At 38.0% G+C, this 27,047-nt stretch overlaps 1 protein-coding gene across 1 annotated transcript; it reads right to left on the bottom strand.

The window, feature by feature from the left end:
- Window positions 1-2,164: 2,164 nt before the first annotated feature.
- LOC139693680 (phenoloxidase 2-like) lies at window positions 2,165-22,283 on the bottom strand. The gene is made up of 12 exons (XM_071591921.1): window positions 22,167-22,283; window positions 19,874-20,066; window positions 18,482-18,705; window positions 15,210-15,412; window positions 12,535-12,685; window positions 10,794-10,899; window positions 10,034-10,197; window positions 9,588-9,716; window positions 8,660-8,851; window positions 7,330-7,468; window positions 6,960-7,204; window positions 2,165-2,374 (listed from the first exon to the last, which is right to left on the bottom strand). Exons 1-12 carry the CDS (start codon window positions 22,281-22,283, stop codon window positions 2,165-2,167), a joined length of 2,073 nt encoding a protein of 690 aa, XP_071448022.1.
- Between the last annotated feature and the right edge of the window lie 4,764 nt (window positions 22,284-27,047).

Here is a 27,047-nt window from a genome sequence, read left to right on the forward strand (position 1 = left end):
AAGGAGAGAGTTAGTTCATAGCGAAATTTATTTTCAACCAGGGATTGTGTAGTACTGAAATTATTCCGTCATTTGGTGTAACTATTTCCACATTACATGGACTGAAATGTAATTTGGCTAATTTTTCTGCTCTCTTTATGCCTCTGGTATTCGGGGCGCCCCTTGGGATACCGATAAGCCTTTGACTTGTTATCAGGTTCCCCCTCGGCCGAACAACCAGGGTTGACACAACACCCACCTTTAACAATGCCACAATTTAATAAACACCTTTGTCTTGTCATGGTCATCAAACCGGCAACCGTTGAATTTGCAGGTGAGGGTGTTACCCACCGGACTAACCTGAACAATGTATAATGGTTAAATAAATTAAACAACAGTTAAACAAATTCAATCACCGATTTTATCGTGATTTAATAAAATTAGTGAGTATTTTAAATTTAAAATAAATTTAATCATATTCATGAGAAATAAATTTTATTATTTTTGGATGTACTTCTTACAAAATTAAGTTGGTTTCCTCTTTGATGTGGTTACAAAATAGCAAATAACAATTCCATATCTCGTGGGTGGGTAAAAGAATTGAAATTATGAGTGCATACGTTAAATCTTTTAAAAAGTTGATAATTAATCGCTTACCTTCTCCGATGCAAGATAATTTATTGAAGTTTACTGTCATATTTGGAACCCTTAAGGCTCAGAAATGTTAACATATATCCCTTAGAGTTAGTATGTTAAATTACTGAAACTCAATATTTTCTATCCATCCAGATACACAAAAAAATTTATAAAACGTCTCCAGTCTCCAAGGTTACTTCGGGCAATTGATGTCTTCATTCGTTTCAAGTCCCAGTATTGCATGTGAAATGTGAACCGCTCAGTGTTCTAATTGTTCCATTTTAATTCTCGTTAATTTGTGGACGGAATTCTTTTTTCTAGCAACCCGATACACTTCATGTGTATGAATTACAACTTTTTGAACTCAATACGAATGCTACAGACCCGTTGTTTAAAAAAATAACAATAATTAGCGGAACCATCGGTTAGGTTCTTCTTAGCCGAGAGTGATCAATAGCTCTTAAATTAGAAGATAACATTTTGAATTTATCACCCTACATTTGGTTTAACATACGATTGACTCTTGGTAGGATCTGTACCACGAGAGGTATGCATGTACATATATAATTTTCCTGTACATGGCTATTTTATGTAAGTTTCAACCTATTTTAGTCTAGGATTCAAATACGTACCAAAGGAAGACTCACGACATAATCCATATGTATAATGGCCCTATGTACATCTTTCCATTCTACTTGATTTCATGGACGACTGATCCTTTTCTCCTTCTTTTACTGCGATAAAAGTTATCCCTAGCCTACGGCATTTATGTGTTAACTTTTAGTTTTAAGATATAGCAAAATTGGTAAATAAAGACACGACTATTCTTTCAACGTAAATAGTTATGTAAAAATCGAATTTTTGGTGTATTGACATCAATACGATGATATCATTCTCCATGACGGCTATATTCTTTACTGAAGGAAAACCAGAGTAATGATATGCTGAGAAAATTTTAGGCATATTATTAGGCTTAACCCAGTAAAAAGGCACATGATGTTGCCAATGGTACGATTTTTTGCATTCATTGGTCATGAAACACGTAAAATACAAAGCTTGGCCTCTGATCACCCTTAAAACATCGATTTTTTTGGTGAAACCTTGGCAATGACCTCTCACGATGATAAATTTCATCAGCCTATACCCTACTTAAAAATACCAGAAAAAAGATCGAATGACATAAAAACTAATGCTATTGAAAATTACACAGATTTGAGCACACATTTTAAAAGTTTTTTTCATTCACATTGCTCTAACATATAAATATTGTTACTTGAACCTCTTCCATCGTACACTGACCAAATGTTACATGATTACAATAAATACATCTAGATAAAGTAAATCCGTCCTGTGGTCATCGACTCGGAGGGAAATTACATAGAGGTTACTTCTTGAAGAGTTTTAGCCATTATTGCAAAAATTTAAACATTTCCATCTCCAATCCCTCTAAGGTTGGTTTCTCTAAATGAAGCAAAAAAATACGCTCAAGGGCAAGTGCAACAAACAGACGTCGGGGAGTGGGTAAGCGATTGAACAGGACCAGCCGAACTCAATGGGTTGGCTCGGCACGATCTTCAAAAACAATCTTCACGTCCTGAACGGCCATATTAGACGAACGATTCACGAATTTTTCCAGCGTGTCGTGGTCATCTTCAGGTAGGCGGTCGAATGGGTATCCCATTGGACGGCGATCAGGATATACCTTGTCCCGCACGCCGCAATAACTGCTTCCCTTTGAATAGGATCCGTCGACATCGACCTGGAAAGGGAAACCAAAGGAGAGCGATGGAGTTTTAGAATGGAAATATTTCTACTTCCAGATCACGTATGGCAGCGAAGGAGTTTAATTGACTGACAAAAGAGAAACAATAAAATTTCGGCTATTTAGAAAATTTCAACTCTTAATTGAATGTCATAGAAAAACAACTGCCCACATAAGCTTACCACTGTAGGAATACACATGAACTATTGAATTTAACGAGCATCATAACCTTGTCTTCGAGCTCATTAGCAATCACGGTCACGCACTGAATGAGGATGGGACCAACAAAAACTAGAAAAAAAGTAACAACTTTAAAATTTCCAGGAATTTAATGTGTCTCAATGAATTAAAATTATTCACACACACATAAATATATATATATAATATGTATGTATGTATATATACACACATTCCAGGAATGGGAACGCCGCTGGAACAAGTGTATCGACTCACAAGGGTCCTATTTTGAGGAATATTAGCTTAAGATATGTAAAAGTGTAATAAATTTTTTTTCGAGCTTTCGGCCCTCTCAGAGGCCTTCTTCAAGAGAGACTGAAAATATGCTGTTGCTTTGGAGAGGGGAAAGAGGTATGGGCGGGGAGGGGAGGTGTGGAGGGAAATTAAATATGGCGGTTAAGGGTGGGAATTTTGAAAGAACGGAAAGCTAATATGTAGGAGGATTCACGAGTTCTCACCTCTATATTGGTGGCTGAATCAGGCAGGGATTCTAGGATGCTGAGGGCAAAACACTGGTCGAATGAAAGGTTGTGGGAATGGGCGTGTGAAGGGATAGGAAGAGAAGAGAGTTCACTGTCTTCTCTTATTCTCTAGAGAGTTCTCTCTCTTCCCATTATATATATATATATATATATATATATATATATATATATATACACACACACCTTAATGGTGTTAGCTTATTCTTTATAGAAACTTACATTTCATTATAATAAAAAAATAAAAAGGGTAGTACAAATACAACTCACTTCGATATTTCACCTTCATCAGGGTACAAGGAGTAACTTATGATTGTTGGGAGGGAGTGAGAACTCGATTAATCTTTATTTTTACTGTAATAAAATGCAAGTGTGCATCAACAATATATGTATATGTATATATATAAATATATAATATATATATATATATATAATATAGTATTATATATATATATATATATATATATATATATATATATATATATATATATATATATATAGCGCGCAAGCACATATGCATATATAAATTCATCTTCGTCGGAAGAAGAAAAGTATTCTCCTGATCTACTGGCAAAATTTAGGGCTAATTAGACAATATATTTGAAAACATGTAGGAAAATGGTATTAAAGAACCGCGGTAAAATGGGGCGATGGGAAGGAATATATTTCAATATTCCGAATGGTGCACAATCTCTTTTATCATCGCTTTCATGAGCCATGCCCTGTTCCATAACTGAAGCCCTGAGGTGGATGGGGAGGGGAGTGCGTCGTAAAGAAGGGAACGATACTAGGCAAGTAATACGGAGGTGCGCAAGCAGTAGCCACGGCGTGGAAGTCTTGTGAGGGTTGGAAGGGAATGAAAAGGGCATGATACCATGGTCTCACGTCAGTTGGGGAGGAATGGTGATCCGTGATTGACGACGTTGCCTCAAATGCAGCTACCAGGGAGGGCAGAGCCGTCTACGGGCAATCAGTTACCGAGAGGAAGCCGTTCATAACCTTCCCGCCACAGCCTTCCTCGTGACCGAGGCTTTGTGAGTCATTGACATTTCTGTACTCTCCCTCCTTGAATTTCTCTTATCCTGCCCCTTACGAAGGGTGTTAGATATTCCAATGATGACTAAAGGGTGTAAAAAGATCATTTTTGGACGGAAATGAGAACTCAAACGTTACCTTCCTGTTCTCACGTGGTTAGCTGCCTGGAACATTTCTCCAATGACCTTTAGTAAACTTTATATTTGTTGCCAGAATCCACGTAAATAGTAGAGCGTTTACAAATCCGGAATATCTGTGTTGATGAAATGAGACTTCAAGAGAGATGTAGTATCTTTTTTAGACTCCATCTTACAAGGAATAGTATAAATGAACTCTGCAATTCCAGGATTCGCAATTTAAGATGACTAACAACCATGGCTTCGTTGCCGTGCAGTATCATCAAGTGAAGGGTCAGTACGACGTGACCTTATACGTATATTAACTATTTCAAGGGAGTGTGCTTGGGAAGGAGAAAGGGGAAAATAGGAGGAGGAGAAGCCAAAACAACACATGACAAAATAATAGGGGAAGGTAGAGAAGAAGGTGAGTTCGTAGGGTGAGGTTGGTGCTGTGGCTAGCGTACTGAGTTGCCACCCGGACGGCCCGAGTTCGAATTATGGAGGCGACAGATATTTTTCAGTGGTATCCCTACTTGAGGTGCTTTGTGGAGGGCACTTTGAGTGGGTATGCCATCCGTCGGATGGGACGCTAAGCTGCGGACCCCTTTGGCGCCTTTTGTTAAGAGTAGGCTAATGCCGGTTTCTCTTCATTCTGTCTCATTTCCCATCCATTCCTAACGACGCTTGTGACCTCAGCTCTCGGTCGATTCCCCTGCAACTACCACTGCTACTACTCGGTTTCTCAAAGGGAGGCATCGAAAGCGGGTGTTTGGTGGCGGGGAAAGCGGGGAGGGGAGGGGAGAGTTTTGGCGTTGGTGTTTGGAAAGTGGTAGAGGAGAGAGCCGGAAGGGTTAAATATCTCATTCACCAGAAGTTCCTCTTTAAATACTGCATTTAATAATATCCATAATTCATCCAGGTCATCTAACCTTGGCCATTTTTCGTTGCATGTTTATAAGTCGTACCTTGAGTTTGAAGTCACATTCGTAATTGTTTTCTAGTTAATGTTGGGAAAATTGTGATGCGTATCTGTTTTGTCTGAAAGCCGCTCGATATTCTTTCATTCTTTCGTTGAAAATAGACGTTATCATTTTGTTAAAAGACTTTGTCTGACGATAACGCCATCACAATCGTCAAAGCGAAGTTCGTGTACCTCGACTTGCGTTGAAATGCCTGTTTCGTTTGCCTCAAGTTTGCCTTTGAGTGCCCCTATGTCGTGATATAGTGATACATATCTGTTTATGTATGTATGTGTATATATATATATATATATATATATATATATTTATATACACATAAACATATATGCATTAATTCTATTTCCATTGATGAAGACGGAGCTGAATTCAGTCGAAATTATCAAGAAATAACGTGTGAGTGATCTTTTTTTGTGTTCTAATATTGTTTGGTACTTTCCAAGTTTGTTATATATATATGTTATATATATTATTTATTTATACATATATATATATATATATATATATATATATATATATATATATCGAAGATGTAGAAGAACTCAAGAAAGTAAACATGGTACGGCGCTTACTACGATATGGCATGAAATTCAAATTTCAATTTGAATTTCCCGCCATATCGTACTTCCACTGGGGGTCACGATTGGCGTTCTTGAAAGTTATAGGCATCTGGTAAACAGTCATAACCTCCAAATGGCCGAGATGTTACGTACAATATATGTATGTATATGTTTCTGTGTTACCATGTGAAAGTCTCACGGATGTGAATAATGACGTACATCATGAGAGCACTATAGAACAAAAACAAAAACACAGAAACACAAAAAAGAATCAGTTCCTTCTCTCAATTGAAAGGTGGTTTTATAAGTTAAATTTGGAATGTGTATAATTTTCTTTTTGTTTTTTTCTGTGTTTTGGTCGCTGATGCTGCCTTGGTGTACATTATATGAATACACAGACGCACACGCGCACGCTCACGCGCACGCTCACGCTCACGCTCACGCTCACACATATATGATATATGTGTATGTGTATGTATGTATATATATATATATGTTATATATATGTATATATATATATATATGTTACATATATGTATATATATATATATATATGTTATATATATGTATGTATGTATATATATATATATATATATATATATATATATATATATAACACTTTTTGAAAGTCTCACGGACGTGAATAATAATGTATAACACTTAGCACTAGTGGACACAGACAAAAACACACAGAAACACACAAAAAAGAGACTCACTATTTGTGTGTTTCTTTGTATTTTTGTCTGTGTCCACTGGTGCTAAGTGTTATACATTGAATATATATATATATATATATATATATATAATTATATATATATATATATATATATATATATATGTGTGTGTGTGTGTGTGTATATATATATTTATATAATGTATGATTATATGTACATTTCAAATACTGAAACCCTATTTGGCATACAAAATCAATGATAGTTTTACGCGATTAGATTTCATGAAGAATGATGGAGTGTATGCCTTATCGCTTTTAATGATTCAGGGTTTTTGTGATCTCAGATATATCAGAGATGAATTTTATAAAACTCGAAATAATACATCTTCAGTCTTAGATTACATTTTAAAAATTCAAATGTTCGTAAATATATTTCTAATAAAGCTTTTGAGAAAAAATATTTTTTTGCCCCTTTTGTATTAAGAACGCGTATGCTACTTACCAGGTCTTCTTCGGCGTCAGAAACCATAACAAAGAGCTGGCACTGGAATCCCTCGATGGAACCTTTGGGTATTAGCATATTGTGAGGCCAGCCACATCCACAGACATCAACGAAAGGCTTCCTGTTGGCATTTTCTGTCTCCATCAATTCTTTTTCAATCTCCTCCAAGCTCTTTTCCACCTTTTTTGTGACGTACGAATCTTTGGATTCACGCTCAATCACATTTAACTGAGGGCTGGGGAATACTAAAAAGCAAGAGAAAAGAGGGTAATGATAAATTTCATCATTACAATATCAAATGTAGTCAAGCAACAGACAATAAGCGAAGAGATATCCTTATCAATGAAGGTATACTCTTGATTTTACTTACATAAGACCTGAAACTTATCAAGTTCCATAAAAAGACGTTTCTGATCAATGAACAACATTGGTCGACCTCCCTCATCATATTTTGGAGCAAGGTAGATTCTTACTGTTCCTTTACAGATTTTTTTCGTCTGGTTCATCACCTGATATACATAAATGATGATGAATGTAGTAATTAGATTACATGTATATCGCTCATTAGGAAATAACATTAATCTGCGCTATGGTTGGTTTGCGGTATGGTATATTATTCGTGGGTAGGAATGTGACTCAATGGAGGGTCTCGGATTCATAAGGGGGGTTTTGCATCCAAACCTATAGACAACCCCACCAATCAATTCAGGTGGTGTGTTTTAAACTGCAAAAACTTCGTGAAATTCTGCATGGGAAAGGAGAAAGGATTTGTTTCCCTCAACCTCTATGCGTAAGTTTTAAACGTATGTTCCGTAAGTAACGTTAGTTCCAAGCGTTAAGGGCCATAGTTCGGTCATAGTTTGTCAAAGGTAAAGATGGAGTCAAAACGTAAGGAGCAATACGTTGCATTGAAATTTTGCTGTCGTCTCAGCAATTCAACATCTAAGGCTTACCCAATGCTACATGAGACTTTTGGAGAGTTAGAAGATGGTTTAAAATGTTAAAAGAGGGAAGACAATCAATTTCAAATGAAAATGGACCCGGAGCTCGAGTCATTGATCTCACGGAAGTAAGCGACGCCACTTCCACTGCTGTCACTGTGAGAGAAGATAAAAAATTACGTATACCCACTATCAGAAATATCGAAAAGTTCATTGAGTACACCCCACCCGCTGGTAACCTATAATTTGACTTTGTAAAGCTTTTGTAAAATGTGATAAATCCTATGGGCGCAAAGTTTTTTAAACGTGAGCGGTTTAAATTTATATGTAACTTCGAATCTTTGTTTTGGGTTTGTGATTTTCTTTGAGATGGGTTGTGATTTTTGAGAAACTTCGATGACGAGCCAAAACTGCTGCAAAATGCATGACATGACGTACAAATGTGGAGTTCGCGCATACAAATTCGGAGCCTTGCGCCCTCCAGGTATCCAAATTACCATGACCACTACCATACCACATCTCTATACTATATACCTCCATTCCCTACTCAGGAGGTCGGTCTCTCCTCCCTCTATTTCTTCCTCTCCCAACGCCCTAAGCCACTCATACCAACACTGAATTTTTATTGAACCTTTCTGATTTCCTCTTCACCCGTAATTCATTTTCCTTTGACAGAAAATTTTACGTACGGCAAGGGAAACGGAAGGAAAGCCGGATGAGGCTACGGAGTGAACGCGTGTGACATAGGCCAATTTTCACCTGAATTTTGTAGCTGAATGGTCGGTGCTGGAGACGGGTGATGCGGGCATGGATGGGCATGTGATCCGTGAAGTCCAGTCCACTGGTCAAGGCGATTTTCCTCTCTTCCCAGAAGGTCTTGAGGATATTTTCCTTGGGGTTTCCCTTGGCTTGCACGCTTATTGCCTCGACGCTTATTCCGCGGAAGTCGAGCTATCCATTTACATTAAAATAATATAAATTAGTTTTTTAATTAGTGGATGAATTGCGCAAATTAATATTAAATTAATTCTTGTAAGTTATCATTCCTGACTCCCGCAATCCATTCAGTTTAAATCCCTTGAAGTCAATATCCAGTGAAAACGAGATAGCCGAGACCGTAAACTCGGTAAACTTTACGGTCTCGGCTATCCCGTTTTCATTGCTTCAAGACCGTAGGTACGTTCATTTTATATTTACGTCAATATCCAGTCATTACAAAATGCGTAAGAGCCAAGTTATTTTCACCTTTACTTGTATGTATCGATTACTCAACCATCCCGAGTACTAATCCGGGTGATACGTTAGAACCACACAACCTAGTAATATCCAATATCAAAGTACAGAGTGTATATTATTATGAATAGAGTATGCCAATATCAAACAAAAAATATTGACAAAAGTTTTAAAAATTTTCATATAATTTTTATTTGTTGCTATCAATGTAAGTCTTATGAGTTTTGAACGGGTATTGTCTGTATATCGATCCAAAACCGCGAAAAAATTTATTTTGACAATTGAAACCCAAGTACTCATGACCATAATTAGACTGGTCCATTTGTATCACTTGAGACGATCAAAATGCTAAATGTTTAGGTTACATCATTCGAATCATTTCCTCAGATAAACTGAACAAATGAAAACATTCAACACATTAGGAAAAGTTTAAATTTAGTGGCGAAGTTATTACCTCGGAATGTTGATAGGGTTGCAGAGTGTTTTTATGCATTTCGAAGATATGATCGATGTAACTATGCCAGCGGTAAAACACGGGATCTCTCATCGCGGTAGCGGTATCTCCCATCACTCCAAACGTTTCCTAGGGAAGGAAAAATTTCATGTTTATCGGAAGTTCATTCATAGCATTTTACTGATAATACGTAATTGTGGGAAAAAAATAAATCATTCTTAGTTTTCAAGTTACAGAGAAAAGGAGTTAAGAGTTCGAATAAAATTGAAACCTGGAGTGTAGCCAAGTTCATGGGAAACAGTTACAATCTGTATTTTATAATCATATAAATTTCTATGATTTGATTGAATTATAGCCTTATACATTCCTCTTCATGTTTCTTCCCACATTTATTCATGTTCTTTCAAAGAGACAACATTTAGGCGACATTTTTATCTCCCGCTTACCTCGTAGCGTCCATCTGGATCATGGCACAAAGCGATGGAAACGTGACCTTTGTTGTGAAGATCCCCGTAGTATGTGTAATCCTTGGAGAGCAGCTTGCTGGATTCAACCATGTCTCCAAGAATGTCTATCCCGTCCGTTCCAGTCAGGGGCACAATGGTTCCTTCTTTCTGCGGAAATATGGGACGGTAAATTAAAAGAGGACAGCATTAGAGCAATCAGTCAAATAAGGTCGAGAGGAGGGAGAGATGAATGATTTAGAGAACTCAGAGGAGGAGGGATGGATAATTAGGGGGTTTAAAGGAAGGGGAATGAATGCTTTGGGGGCTTAGACGAGGGAAGGATAAATACATTATACAAATTAATACAGGGAGGGAAGAATAAGTATTTAGGTAGCTTGCATTAGAGAAGGGTAAGATGAATTTGTGGAGTTCCTAGAGGGGAGGGGGTGGCTACCAAAACTATGTAATGTTGGCTAAGAGTCCAAAATTAGGCAATGTGTCGAATGAAAACAAATGCAAAAAGACGTGCATAACTTTAGAAGTCCATTAGCTCCCTTTCCAAATTTTTCGTTAGCATAGTTTTTCAAATATTTTTATCCTTGCTTCATATCTATGTGCTTAATAAAGCGTTCACACTTTGTCTTTCTTTAATGCAACTGAAAAACTCCAGTTTTAATGAATGCTCTTTAAATTGCTGTTCGTTTAAAGAAAAAGGATCACGGTAGTGGGGTGAATGCATACTTTGAGTCCACGGACGTACTTACATCAATCACCCTTTTAAGGTGGATGGCTTCTATGAGCCTACTCTTCCATCGCTCCAGGTCATCGAGGTCGTAGACAATATTTAACATCTCTCGCTTCACATTCTGGAGAGAAAATATAATTTAATCATGTTAAATGAAATTTCCACATTTTCTGGTGTATTACCGTAAAACATAAGGATTACACTTGAAATAAAATCAGCGATAATGTACGACAAATTCTTATTACGATGGTTCATATTGAAGCCATCGTGCCATATTTCCATACACATATATTACTTATCAGGTATGACATAAGCTATTTAGTACTTCACAAAAATATGAATCGATGGACTATGTATAAAAATTGTACGAAAAAATCAATATCAGTTGAAAAATATTAAAACGCTGTGATTTTTCAATTTCCTTTTAGATTTCCACTGGATTTATTTAATATAGAATGCTCTTCGGCTTATCTATGCTCATTTATTATTCCTTCATTTTGGTTCGTCTAGAAGAAGACGCAAAATACAAGAAGTAAAATATCATTTAAAATAGTTAGTGCATAGAAACATAATGATTATTATTATTAGGTATTCTAGCGGTACAGGTAGGTTTTGGATGAACACAGACTGTGTACCGATATATTTCAAAGGCTATCCTGACAAAACAGAAACCCTTCAAAACACTACCCATCACCACAATGAATTCGAGACTTGAATAAAACCCTTCTTTAATTCCGCATTTTTACTTCCTCCCTTTATTCCGCCTAATATGCCTATTTTTTCTCTTCGCCTCGTTCTCCACTCTTTCACAGCCTTCAACATATTTTCATTGTCATCAAAACGCTCCGCATCTATCTTTCCTACCTCTTTTTGAATTATCTCAACAATTCTATCTTCTTTCCCACCACGCCTAGCACTTCCTCGTTTGTTTTCCTTTCAGTCCATTTCACCTTTTCCGTCCTTCTCCACACCCACATTTCCAAAGCCTCCAATCTACGACTATTGTCTTGATTCAACCTCCGTGTTTCTGCGCCGTGCAAAACCACGCCCTATATAAAAGTTTTAAAGAGTATTTTCTTTACCTCCTTGCTCATCGTACCTGTAATCAATTCCCTCCTTGTGAAGCTTTTTTGCTGAGCGCAATTCTTCACCTGGTTTCCCTACTACTTCATTCATATATGCTCAAAACACTTTCAAAATAAGTAAACCATTCCACCTGCTATATTTTATGAACTCGAATTTTTTAGTTTAATTTAGACTTCCTCTTTATTGAAAGCCGCATTAACTTTGTTTTGTTTAGGTTAATTCTCATCCCATTTCTATTATAATGTTTTATTTAACCCCTTGGTTGACTTCATGTTGATCATTCGCAGACCTAACTAATTTTATATATTAACTTTGATTCTTATCTCCATTTTTTCCATAACTCTTTTACAGGATTCTAAAGCAAATTTAGCATATTTTTTCTAGATATTGCTATAACTCTTACTTCTAACAAGATGATATTAGGGCTCGCGAAATCCAGATATTCAAGTTTTGGTTGGAAAATTTGATTTGTTAAAACTTTATCATGTCGCATAATGTATATTGACCATACATCTGGAGAGTTATTTGCACCCTTCAGCATAAAATTTCATCACGAAACAGAAATTGAAACCACTTGATTCACATTGCGATTGAAAAGTTAGCATGTAACGTTCAAATCGATGGTCTTTGTTCATGAAACAGATAAGGAATTGACATGGAGGTAACTCACGGAAAGCGTAGCTCCCGAGCATCGGGAGGCCCACGTCCGCCCGGCAACGGAGCAATAAAGCTTGGGGAAGTATCCCTCGGGGATTGGTTTCTTGAAGTCCATGAGGCGTTTGACTCGTCCTAGGTGATTGCAGAGTCTCTCATTGTCGTATCTATGGTTGAGAGAAATAAAGACATTTAGATATTGATAAACATAGTAATAAATACCTTGCTTATGATCTTACCTAGATGCAAAAAAAATGCTGGCATATTTGATTCCTTTGTCTGTAGGGTGAAGAATAAAAGAAGACACATAAATGTGAATGTTTACTATGTCTGTACTAGAAAGATGAGAGTGGTCTTTCTACGCGCGAACTGCTTGACGGCTCACAATTAGTGAGGCGTCGCCTTATAGCGGCGTATGTGAGAATTAAAACCGCTGCTCGTAACCCAATCTCGACTTGTTTCTGCACAATAAAGATTCTTGTCTGAGCCTGCACACGCTTGCTGTACGCCTTCTTGTGTCGATGCGGATGAAGCTACCAGAGAAGCAGTGCGCGTGGATTACATTTTGGTTTAATCTCGGGAAAAGTGCAGCTGAAACTTATGCGATGATTCAAGAGGCGTTTGGCAATGAATCTATGAGTCGGGCACAGTATTTTCAACGTTACAACCGCTTCTAGTCTGAACAAAATTCGACCGATGGAGAACCGAGAAAAGGACGACCATCGACGTCAACTAACATCGCCCACGTCAACATTGTGAATGATTTAATGCGTGCAAAACGTTGGTTAACTGTCAGTAAGACTGATGATGAATGTAACATTAGTGTTGGATCGTGTTTTACCATTTTGACGGACATTTTTGGTATGCAGCGCGTCCAAATTTGTGCCGCTAATATTAATGGATGAACAGAGGTAAAAACGTCTTGACATCAGCCAGGAACTGCTCGGTCGTTGAAACGACGACCGATACTTCTTAAAAAAAATGTTAACAGGTGACGAAACTTCGGTTTACGGTCATGATATATGAACAAAAGCCAAGTCTTCAGAGCGGAAGGGGCCATCTTCCCCATGCTCAAAAAAGCTCAGATGTCGTGATCGAACGTGAATATTATGTTGTTCGTTTTCTTCGATTTTGAAGGGATTATTTACTATAAACGTCCCCAAAAGACATACAGTGAATGAGCAGCATTATATGTAGGTTATGAGAAGTTTAAGACTCGCCATGTTGCGGAAGAGACCACAACTGTGGAAAAATAAGTCTTGGGGCTTTCATCACAACAACGCACTGGCGCACGTATCATTAATTATTAGGGATTTTTCGGCTCAAATCAGCACACCGGTAACCTCTCAGCCCCCCTATCCTCCGGATCTTGCTCCAATGGACTTTTTCCTATCTCCTAAGTTGAAATCCTTCTTGTATTGACGCCGAATTGAAACCATTGAAGTCATCCAATAAAATTGTACCGCAGACTTAAAGGCTATCCCAAAAGAAGCATTCGAGACGGCATTCGAATGCTGAAAAAAAATTCATGAGCGTTGTATTTGCAGCCAAGGGATATATTTTGAAGGCGATAAGCATCATTACACGGTAGCTAATAAAATAAAGCATTTATTCAAAGAGTCTCATCATTCTTTGAAAGAACCTAATATTTTTTAAATTGTTAAAACCGTTAATTAAAAATTAGCATAATTAATTATAATGAATGTAATTCCTTCATGTAAATGGGTTACTCATGGTTACTTAGTTTTCCAAGTGGAAAATACGGTGACGATTCTTACTTGTTTGAAAATAAGCAGGCAAAAATATGACTTATATATTAATATAAGGTGATAAAGGATATATGTATGCACACGTGAATGTCAATTTAGTCTTAGAACGTTATTACAATTAAAAATGTATCATTGTTTTTCCTCGATGTTTCCATTTGTCATCATTATGCTGTTGAAACATTATTTAAAAAAATGCGCAGAAATATGCATTGACTATGTCACCGCATTAACTTGGACGCCATTAATTGACTACGTTAGACCGGCGAGGTAGGCGATGGAAAAGAATAGGCATGTTTGTCGAAATGGAAGGCTGAAAGTATATGGGGTCAAAGAAGTATTTTTTGTATTGAAACGCGTCAAGTTGTGTCCCCTTTAGCTGAGTCTTAGAAATGTAGCGGTGCTTAATGCGTCCTTCGAGTACCTACTTAAATCGGTAGACTACCTTATTATTATTATTAGGTAATCTACCGGTTAAGGTAGGTTTTTGGATGGACACAGTTACTAAATAAATATTTTGTGATTCCTAACAAAATACAAAATCCAGTATCCTACTCTACATCAGACCCCTCTTCATCTCTGAGTACCTTCTTCCTCCCTTCATCCCGTCCAACATCCCTATCCTGTTCCCTCCCTTTCCTCGTTCCTCTCCCCTCTATTACAGTCTTCAACATCCCACTGCCGGTCAATACCCCCTTCAGCCACTTTTCCTGCCTCCATAGGATTTCTCCCAACAAACCCCTCTCTTCGCCCACCATACCAAGCACTTCCTCGTTTGTTTTCTTCTCTGGAAAGGTAGCTTAGGTTTGACCGAGGTCGCTCGGAAGGTAGGGATAACATAGTTTTGAAATAGATGTCCCCGTGACGGGAGACGGTAACAGTCACCAGTTGCCACTGAGGTACGGCGCCATTATTGTATCCATACCTGGCAACAATCTGCCGATTCATGTAGTAAAACAGCTCTCCACGTCTGTCCTTGTTGACAATTTCCATGGGACCGAAAAATGGGTATACGAGATGCCATTGCCAATGGTGCAGGTTGATTCCTATGTCCTCGCGGAAATAGGCCACGCGTTGCTCGGGGTCGAGGTCACTCGCGGTGGAATCATTTGGAGGAATCACGACAGACTGTAATAAAGAGAAAATGTCATCAGAACAGTCGTATGTCACTTATCATTCAACCCTCTGTCCGTTTTATATCGCTAAGTCCTTCCGCGAATGGACGTCGGGGAAAAGCTTTGAAAGGAATTCTTCCAGGGAATCTATGACACCATTATATTAATCAACTCGAAGGAAGTAAACTAAAAATTACCATTAAAATGCAAAATTATCAGTGTAAAAATCACCGGCCTTGACTGGGATTCGAACCCAGAGCCCTCGATTTACGATGGATGGGATGTCAAACCGGATCCCTCGATGGAAATAGACATCGAGGAATCCGGGTTCGAATCCCGGCCAAGGCGAATAATTTTTCCGCACTGAATTTGCATTGAAATGCATATTAGCGGATGGATCTGTTAAAAGTTACTGCTACGGCATCTCCCGCAGTTTCTTGGAATTTTGAAAATGAACGTACCTACGGTCGTTAAACAATGGAAAACGAAATAGCCGAGACCGTATACTTGATTGGACCTAGGTTTGTTTCAGGGGGGCAGGTAAAAACAAAGTGGCAAGTAAGGGGAAGATGGGAAACCCACACTAGGTCACTTTGGTGATGTTTGGGAAACAGTGACCCACATGAACCTCAATCACACACAAGCAATGCAAAAAGAAATGAGGAAACAGACTTACAACTACTCGATCACTAGGCTGCGTCAAGGAATAATATTAACTCTCGTGAATCGCATTCACACCCACAATCAGGGTTTGCAAGGATATCTCCTATACTAGGGACCCCTTGTACTCACACAGGAATAAATATTAATTGAAAACACAATTAAAATATAAAAAATAAGAAAGAAGGAACCAAGTTCAGGTTCGCAGTCCCTCAATCACTCGGGGGTGTTAGACTTTATTCACTCCTACGACATTTTCCTCCTTTAGTCCCGCGGACGCGAAACTTTATCCTCCTTCATTTCCCCCATCAACTCCTCCTCCTCGGTATCTTTCACTTTATCTACATCTGATTCGAATATTAATTTCCTAGATATTGACATCCACCTCCAGAGCAATAAACTTAACACCTCAGTTCACATTAAACCGGCCAATAATCAACAATACCCTCATTTCAAGAGTTGCCACCATCACATACAAAGCGCTCCATTCCTTTCTCACTCTCAGTCCGTGTTCTCCGTCTCTGCAACAACACCTGCTCCCAACAGAAATACATGGACCAGCTGCACGACTCTCTCAGGAAATGCGGGTACCCTGAAAAACTACTGAACAGTTAACTTCTCAAACCGTCAACCCAATGCACTCCTCTCCCTAAACACCTTACCTGCAAAAATATTCGAGCCCTTTCCTGACAGAGTGCATACTTTTAAGAAAAGATGTAAGGAATATACGTAATAATTTGATTGATGTGTGGTGTAAAATTATATGTAACAGGTTATTTTTTTAATTTTTTTTCTTGCTGATTGATTGATGTTAATGAGATGGGGATTTTCTTGCTTTGAGAAAGATATTTGTGTTTTGAAGTTCCCTTTAAGTATACTTTTGTTTAATGACTGATTTTACCTTTGTGATTATTTGGGACTTGGGAGCCACCTGACATTATCTATCAGCACATGTGGATTTTTAATAATAATCATAGCCAAACCGCCCAAAAATTTCCCTACCTGTCCTCCCCTCACCCATCCCCCTCAGATATCCTCTCCGCTCTTCCCTCTAGAAAGGCTTTCTGATGATGACGGCCGTGCCGTCGAAACGTCAGGACTACATATGTGAGTGTCCTTTCTTTGTGTTTCTATGTTTAAAAAATCTATATCTATGTGTATATATACGTGTGTGTGCGTGTATAACATTTGGGCGAAACAATAGAAAACAAAATAAAATAGATAACATGTAAAAGGACACTCACATTGTAGATTGTTTGAGATTTCAGCCTTCTCTGAGGCCTACTTCAGGGCAGACAGTTCTTATGTGCTCTCCAAATGCTATATTGCTCTCGTGAGTGCTTCTCCATCATAGATAAATACATATATATATATATATATATATATATATATATATATATATATATATATATATACATACATACATGGATGATCTGAAAAGTTTCCGACTCAGAAAAATTCAGAAAAAATTTCTTGTATCTTTGTTAGGTCGGAAAATTTTCAGACCACCCTCGTATATTTATAGAATATACACACACGCAAATATGTGCCCTTAAGGACCTTCCGGAATCCACCTACTAAGGAGCCTTTGAGCCATGGAAAAGTGGCAAAAGTGTATCGACGCTCAAGGGATGTACTTTGAAGAATTTTGTATATGGTTTGCATAACAATTATCGGGAACCTTTTTAGAAAAATAGATTTATACCAGATATTGTTACAAGCCCTCAAAATTCTTCCAAATTATATATATGTAAATTAGTTGAGTAATATTTAACACTGTAGATATCACCCTTGTTCCATAATTTTACTAGAGATCGTAGTGTTAGCATGTGCATTCCTCTTGAGTCCGATAAGTGGATACAAGTTCATTTGCATCGGAATTTTTTCTGTAGTTGTGTCTCATGTATAGTGCGGGACCTGTTCTTGTACGGTGCATGCCAAAAGTGGATACATCCCATGCCACACAACATCCTGGTGGCTTTCAGGGTATAATATAGATGAAAATCGTTATTATTTTCTAACATTTTTTACTCGAAAGAGAATTACCCTTAAAAAAAGCATCTGCATCATTTTCGACCTAATTTCTATCATACATCCAAAGGCGGTCAATGCATACAGAAGTGAACCACATTTTCCACCTTTTACTCTTTTTTCCTTCATGACTGATGACTGTTATTTGATTGGGTACCGAGACCGCAGGTGGCAAAGGTAAAGAACAGACTCCCCGTCCAAGTTTGCTAATTTGGCACCCGGTAGGAATTAGTACATTTAAGGTGTAAATGCCCACACCTTATGGTTTATATCAGGGGCACCATCCGCGATCAGCCATCTTCTAGGAATATTTTATTCAAACCTTGATGTGCATTTCAAGTGTCAAGTGCTAAAGTTAGAGAAATACTTAAAATACCTTATGGTAGTCTGCGCTCTCCCCTGCGGTGAGCACGTTCGCTTGCTCTCTGGCCGCAGAGATGATATTCCCATCCAAGAATTTATCTGGGAAGATGTCGTGCAGCGGAGGCAGTTGAAGACCCTTTGTGTCGGGGCGATGAAGAACGGCGATGCTGTAAGCGAGAACGAACATAACGGGGTTTACTCTGTCACGAGCGTAAACGGCAGCAGATAGGAAGTCGTCATATTCTGATGAACCTAAAGAAGGGAAAAAAATCTTAAATAAGCATTCCCCTCGCGCAGAAGACGGGAAAATATTGATTTATAAGGAAAGCCTCTGCATAAATTCCTACGGAGGGATACACGGCCTCTTAAACACGTCACGATATTTTTTACCATTCCCATTCCCATCTGTCCCCATGTTTGTTCGGAATTATTTCACTGGAATATTACGATATTCACTCTTTAAAAGATCTAAGAACATTTGAAGTTTCAATTTGCATATCACTTTAAATAATACGAAAAACAAATAAATCACAGTTTCATATTTATTATTCATTACTTGAATTAGTAAGTTGTGTCATTTTTTTTCTAGTCCATGTGGAAAAATTTGGATTAATAGCAGTTTTTCATTGAGATGAATATTAAAAAAATATTTTGTGACATTTACCATGGAAAACAAACTAAAGGCGATGGATAAAACCGTACTGTCCATTGTAATACAAAGCAGGGACGCATATAAAACACATTTCCTAACCTGAAGCGTTTCACTCGCGATTAGAGACTTCAATGGGAGGGATTCCTCTCCCATCTCACTTATTGTCCCCCCCTGCCATACCTCCAATTAGAGTGCAGTGGTTCATCTGCTCCCGTATACGAATAGTTGGTGAGGGAGGCTTGATTATTATTAAAAACGAATAAATATGAAGCATTAACACATTTCATAAATACCTTCAGTTAAATTACAAGAGTTACAGTTCAGTTAGTCCAGTGACAGCACGCGGTGGTACTGAACGTAGTATTTGGGTTCGATTTCAATTTATGCCTACAAGCTCCACGCAAACTTTGTGTTGCTTCGAGTACCAGATCTTCCTGGGAAACCAAAGGTTGGCAAAGGACCTAGCTCCCCTACCCTGATGCATGAATTTCACACGCCGCATAGTTCTTAGTACGAGGAAAGCTCTACACTCCCCAATAAAACTAATATTAGGGTTGATTACCATGATATAATTACATTGCTGAGTAATAATAAATAATTTTAGGATATTAAGAGAACTGTTTTCTCAACTCCACGACAAAGTGACTCCGAGTCTACGTTTGACTCGAAGGGGAAGTGGAAAGCATTGAAAAAAATCCGTAAGAAGATAGTTAAGAATACAAGAATACGTCTCCCTTCGTCTACGATATATCTGAGGACTTCACTTACTAATGAATATATTCAGCAGCTTTTCCGTCATCCTCTGGTGGTGAGTAATGAAGATGCAGAAGGTGTCCTCCCGCCCAATTTCCATAGGCCCCGATAGATCTGGAAAGTCTATTTCCTTCAAAGGCACAAGGGTTCTCTTTTCCTTGCTGTACCGTTCTTCCAATTCCATTCCTGCATCCTGGAATTGGGGTGCCTGTGAGGAATTCAGAGAATAAATTAAACTGCGAACTTCGCTTTACGACGGCTCCTCTCGGAATGCACCTCACGACTCTCACTGGGAGTACAATGCGGTAGACAATTATATGGTAAAATTAGATTCATTTTAGACTAGAAAAAATATAAGACCGTGAAATGTGAGGAAAAAACCTACAGGATCTGTTCCAAAAAGTAAGTAAAACGATTGTTCCAGGCGAAGCGGACAACTGGGGAGGGACAACTTGTGGCGGAAAAAATTGTTATAGGTCTTGGGAAAGCCACGCGAACCATGTCGGTTGTCTGCAGGCCGTTACAGTTTACGGATATCTGCTGCACTGGACCCCTGCCCGGGGTCACGAATTCACGATTTCACTTTCCATGGAGCAATGATACGCGATAAATTTTAATTTTCTAATAAAATTTAACTTAAAGGTCTATCTGCGCGATATAAATAGAAAAGTTGCAATGAACAACGTAGCAGTGTCACGTAATGTCGGAAGAAACTGGGAAGGATCTACTATTTCATCGCTGGTTGAAATACAGATTAAATTTACTGCATGAATTTGGGCTGGTTCACTTACTCGAGAGTGTTGAGTGGATATAGCAGGTAATTGCCGACTTAATACGGTAGATCAGATCACGTACGTAAAATCAGGGAGATAGATAGCAAAACGGATAGATTTAAAATGTTTTTTCCTCGTACGATTAGAGATCGAAATAGATATATTTTTGCAGACGCGAGGAGAATAATTAGGTTTGGTAGCGTATATATATTGTCGATATCCTGCTTGTATCTTAAACAAAGAAATACTCGTAACATAGAACTTAATAGCATTTTTCCAGTATGATTTGGACAATTCCTTTTTACTGAATTTTTTTGCATGTAAGTAGCTTCTTCGTGGTGACTAACTAATCCCGAGTACATGATCAAACTGATATATGTGTTGAGATGAAATGAATTTGCCTGCATGGTTGGTGACCTAACAACACTGCCACACGCCTTTGCGGCTGCTCGCGGGGCATTATGTATATTTAGGATTTATTTCTGAAAGTTCATTGCGATGCAATAACTAATTGCTGTATATTGAATCGTTTCATTATATTTAACTAAATAACTATTCAAGAGATGCAATATACACAATGCCAATGGATGGCTGTGCTGGTGATAGGATTATCAACTGTCACTTTGAAAGGTTCACTGCAGCACACCACACAATGATAATAATAATGCGTTCGTTGGTGACATCATATAAAAAAGAATGTGAATTCTGAACAGCTCATTGTTAACAGCACATTGGAAGAGTTGGGAGCAATCTTTGGTGGTGTAAAATCGGTAAGTTGTGTGTGTGTACTTGGGCATATGTGAATGTTATGACATCCTTTTAAAGATTACCTACTGGATTTGACGTATCCCAAGAGAAATCTTTGAACTAACCCGATCTAAAACTCCAAATGATGTGATGATCTGGTTACTAAAACTTCTTTGGAAAACGAATGTAGTCACAGGCGTAGGAAATGACCCCCCATGCCCACCCTCAAAGGTGGTGTGAACTTCACATACGTTTAACTTTACTCGATGGTAGTTCTACTCTCACTTATCCCAACCAACCCTCGCGCCGATGAATACAAAACCGATCGAGACTGCTTATTTTCAATAAAATAGGCAAACAAGAACATATTATTAATTTTATTTATCGATTGATGGTGTATTAAAACTGAAAAAAATGTAGAAAATAATCGTGAGGAGACGGAATTACAAATTCAATGCATATAAATTAGCAAGTGTAATTTTTGGCTGTTTAGTGAAATTTTGTTTTTGTATTTAATCAATATAAATCGTGAATATGCTCTCGTAGGAAGAAGAAAGTAGCTCAAAAAGTTAGGATTAAAGGCAAGAATGTTGCATGTAAACTCATTCGTTGAAGTCGGATAAAATTTATCCTGCCTGTTAGTGAATATTTTGAACGAAGCTGAATCCCGTATGCTCCAAACAATATTAGCGACTATTTTACAGACATCCCAAAAACATCTATTGCTTACAATCTCCTCTGTATTAAGACAAAGAGAAGATTACCGTCAGAAGGGATTTTATGCTCACCAAGAAGTTGTTGTTCAGTACGTCGAAGGCCAATCTCATTTGACCCTTCGGGACGAAACATGGCTCCGTTGGCCTGCAGAGGATGTGGATTACGTGGTGCTGCGGAGTTACCTTCATCTTGCACGGTAAATTTCCTGGGAACAATCGTTAGCTCTGGTTTTCAGGCCTGGGTCCCTCTATGAGGCATCCGCGATCAAGAACATCGGGTGGAATTACGTGATGTTATATATACAAGCGCCTTTGGATTCGAAGGGGTTTCCAACGAAATCAGGTAGTGGGCGTCCTTTCTCGGAATTGATATGCTTTAGCATACCGCGGCGATAGCTAAAGCCTTGATATTCGTCGCGGTTGAGCGAAATCTTTCCTCCGGGCGCCAAAGCCGGATGTTTGCAACCACATAAATTGAGGCTAAAGGAGGAGGTGGATTTATCGTATCTGTATGCTACCCCACTCGGACGTCCAATCGATATCTTGGATAGCTATTCCTCGTAGTAGCGCGATCTATTTAAAATTATCGTGCGGGAAAAGTATTGTTTCATTCACAATTTTATTCTGTTGGCTTTAAAGTTCAAGCACTCTAGTGATCAGTTATTGGACAGATAGGGTAAGACAGCTATCACCACATTAAATGGACATTTCTGTGACTGGTTTACTTCAGTCAGTCTATTGAACTGACATTTGCTCCTGTTCAAAGCTCCAAGGGGCTCATTCTGACACTTGGAATCTGCCTCTGGGTTCACATGTGCTGGGCTAGGCTTGTATGTGTTATTTTTTAGTTAGCGAGTGATACTTCGCCACTCACGCAATGTTAAGTATTATCTTCCATGATGCTATCTTCCAAACTTACTCGCCCTCATGTTGAAATCATCTTTGTTACGATATTTATTTCTTTTTTCTCACAGAATCGTTCACTGCTTCATTCCATCAGCCATAAACATTCATTCCTCCGACGGGACCTTTTCAGCATACACTTTCAACCAATTCCACGATCATTCCTTTCAACCCATCCCAATCATCACTCACACGCGTTTTTTTAAAGTATTATTCTGATACTTCCTGATTCGAATCCAGTTTGTCCTCAAGCATGCATTCGCTCTGCATCATTACACTTTTTTGTCTTGCAGCTATTTTTATTTTACTATCATTTGCTGTTTTGTGCTAATTTCTCCTGATGCCTACTTTTTCTAAAGATCTGCTATCGAAAACACCAAGAATTCGCCTGTTCCACACTCAGCATCTTTCATTACCTCCGTACCCATCGCTAATGCCCTCATTCACTTATCATATTCAGCGAAATGAATTAATGTTCTTAGAATAAAGCATTTGTCATGGATGGCATTTGAACACATACTTAAACAGTACTTAATAGACTTAAATCGAGTTTTCAATCAATTTAATAAAAGCAAAACAAGACGCTCATTAGATTTGAAATAAAAAATATTGAAGGAAAAGTTTTAAAAGCGCGTATTCTAGATGATATTCGAAAAGCATATTGAGTGCCGCATATTAAAATGAAATGAAAGCTAGTGATACTTGAGAGGGAAATCTGATCTTAAATAAATATTAACAAGCCTTAAATATTAAAAAAATTATATTAATTGGTCAAACGATCGCATTAACTGATATATGGCGTGCCGAAATGCAAGAAAAATAAATAATATTATTTAATTATTCATTATAACATTTATGTGCTCATTTTTGTTGAAAGTGTTATTTCATATTTGAATTCAAGGGAAGCTTGTTATTATTGATATTTAAAGGCCAACTGAATATAAATTTGGGTATATATTTAAATATCTCATCATATTTACAGCTAGATGACATCAGAAGTTTATATCACATCGAAACAAGCTCAAAAAACTTTTTATTTGTTGAAATACGAGTAAATAATTATTTGCAGAGACTTAAATGTAAACTTAACAAATGGTTAGTCTCCAGTTATTGGATGAAATCTTATTTTAGTATACGAAGTTTTTAAACATGTGAAAATGGAAATACGAGGCATATTCATAAAGTGAGGGTCGTTTGCTTATATTTAAATATTGGCGCTTCAGAACACAATTTTACTCCTGCAGCGCCATCTACTGATTCATTGAGAACCTATAGCAGTATTTATTTTGTTTCAGAAGATACGTGCTTGTCCGTGCACGCAAACAACAATGTCCGCGACAATCGCTCATCCCGCCAGCTGGGAAGTGCGTTCTGTCATACGATTCATGTATGCAAAAGGATTGTCGGCTGCTGAAATTCATCGGGAGTTATGCCTAGTTTATGGACCTACAGTTATGAGTTAAGGAAAGGTTAGACAATGGTGCCGTGGTTTTAAAAGTGGACGAACAAATGTCCATGACGAAGAGTGAAGTGGCAGGCCCAGTATTCTGACCGATGAAATTGTTTCGCAAGTGGAACAAAAACTGCGATGTAATCGTCGATTGACGATTAATGGCCTAGCTGAACAATTTCCTCAACAAGGACGCACTACTGTCTACAATATTGTCACGGAAAACCACGGATACCCCAAATTGTGTGCAAGGTTGGTACCGAAACACTGCTGCCAAAACCAATAAGAAAATTAAAGATTTTCATGAGGAACTCTTTGACCACCCACCGTAGAGTCCTGACCTTGCACCTAGCGACTTCTTCCTCTTCTTGCACTTGAAACAGTGTCTCGGTGGACAGCGTATCGAAACCGAAGAGTAACTCAAGAACGGCGTTGTTAATTGGTTCAACTCTCAGGCGGCGAGCTTCTATGCAGAGGAGTTAAGAGGGGTCTATTAAAGTAATTCGCATTCACTGGGAAAAATAGATTTATTAATCTTACATGTATAAATGCTTAAAACTCTTCAAAAAATTCTCCCCCTGCATCAGTGCACCTACGGAGACATCATTGGATGAATGAAAATTTTTTTCCCTCGGCTAGAACACACAGATCCAGTAATATTCAAAGATGAAACCTTAACGCAATTTCAAATATTAATTGAATTTCCTCGACCGTGTGTTCATCTTGCGGTATATATTTCGGTTAATGTATTAATGATATCAATTTGATAAAGCTTTTCTAAGATGAAAAGTTTGCCTCGCACTCATTGAAACCCTCTTATCATTGCTCTTAATTTAAGTGCAGAGCAATTCATTCTTCGGTCAAAGATGGCTCGGGAAAACAATGACCTACGCGATCATACTTTGTGGTAGATTGCTTATGATTTTTAATCCCTTGAGTTAAATGTGTGGAATTTAACGGGAGGCTTGTTTTTTAAAAATTGCTCATTTTTTATTTTGAATAAGTCGCATAAACTTAAGTGAAACAAATAGAGTGGATAATACTTAAATATGTCACAGAAATAATTATGAAGGGTAAAATGTATGCTTAGCTTACGAACTCGACCTTGTCTATCAATCTGATGCATACACAACATCGAAGTGACACATTTTTTTTTAATTATTGATCCACCACATATTAATAGGAAAGAATAAACTTTCTTATCCATAATTCTATCCTAGTTATGTGAAGATTCTTCTGTATTGCATATGCTCTAGAGCAGATGAACCAGGAAAGAATGCCGAACGAAAACATGACATGTTACATATACTCCCAGTAGATTCCCCCGAAATGTTTGAAGTCTCATTTGCAATTCGATTGCATATTACCCGATTTTTTTGGGTGAGAGGACGATTAAATGATTCTCAAAGAAGTTTTGAGCGAAATAAAGTTAAAGAGATATACCAAAATTTCATGATCCCATTACCGAGTAAATGATATAATTCGCTGTCATAAAGGCTAGCGACATTGCTTTTGTAAATTGATGGCCTCCTTTATGACAATGGTACAAATCCAATCACCATATCTTTGATAAATTTCCTTTTGAGAGGAGATTATATTTATCTCTCACCACATACCACTTCCGTAGATAAAATACTAAAATGATTATCAACACCAATACTCTTAAATACATTTCATAGAACTAAACCGCAAATTTTGATGCAGTTTCCTAATGATTGGTCATGACGCTGTTCAGATACCGACGCAGGGGATGTTGATTGGGGTGATATAACACTTGGTAGGTCTCGTCTTTTTCACAGAAACCTCAGCGGACGCCAGCCACTTGGACACGCGTGGATCGGAGTATTCTTTCCAGACACAAGAAAATGGCGCAATTCAGCCCGCAAGACCAAGTGAACACCATACTAAGCCGGCCCACCGAGCCGATATTCATCCCAAAAGGTCGCAAAGGAGTGATTTTCGACGTGATGAGCAATGGGATCTTGGTGAGAGAAATATTAGCATAACATGGAATGAAATTTTCTCCACAGAAAATCATCCAATGTTTTTGGCCCGGCAAGCCAATGCTTTTGACCCGGTTGGAAACTCAGCTTTCTGTTAGTACGTAATGAAGTAATTCTCTTAGCAGCATAATTACAATGTTTCTTTATAAGTATTCCTCCAAAACCAAAGTTTTCATTCAAGGTGGGAATCGATCGTATTCATGCCAACGAAACAATAATATGAATTGAAGTCTAAGACTACGCGCGAATATTTCCAGCTCGTTTCGAATAGGTAAAGTAAATGATTACCTTAAAACAATCTATTCCAGCTTTAAGATGGCTGCCTTATCCTCCGCGGTGCAGCATAACATGTACCATCCTTAGATTTCTCTATTTAATGTCATATAATTTATTTTTTATGTTCCGTCGTCTTGAAATTTAACGTGATTGCATTTTCATTCTTTGACACTCAACCTATGAATTAACAAATGTTTTCTCTCCGAGTGTTGTTGGAGTGCAACATCACTTTTGAATCAGTGGTTCAGAATAATTTATTTGCCGCTCTTGTGATGGCACCTTTGTTCCATATTACTGTCTCAGCTTCTCGTGGTTTACTTT

This window comes from Hetaerina americana, unplaced genomic scaffold (assembly GCF_022747635.1).
Source record: "Hetaerina americana unplaced genomic scaffold, ioHetAmer1.1.p SCAF_5, whole genome shotgun sequence".
Classification (NCBI taxonomy): Eukaryota; Metazoa; Arthropoda; class Insecta; order Odonata; family Calopterygidae; genus Hetaerina; species Hetaerina americana.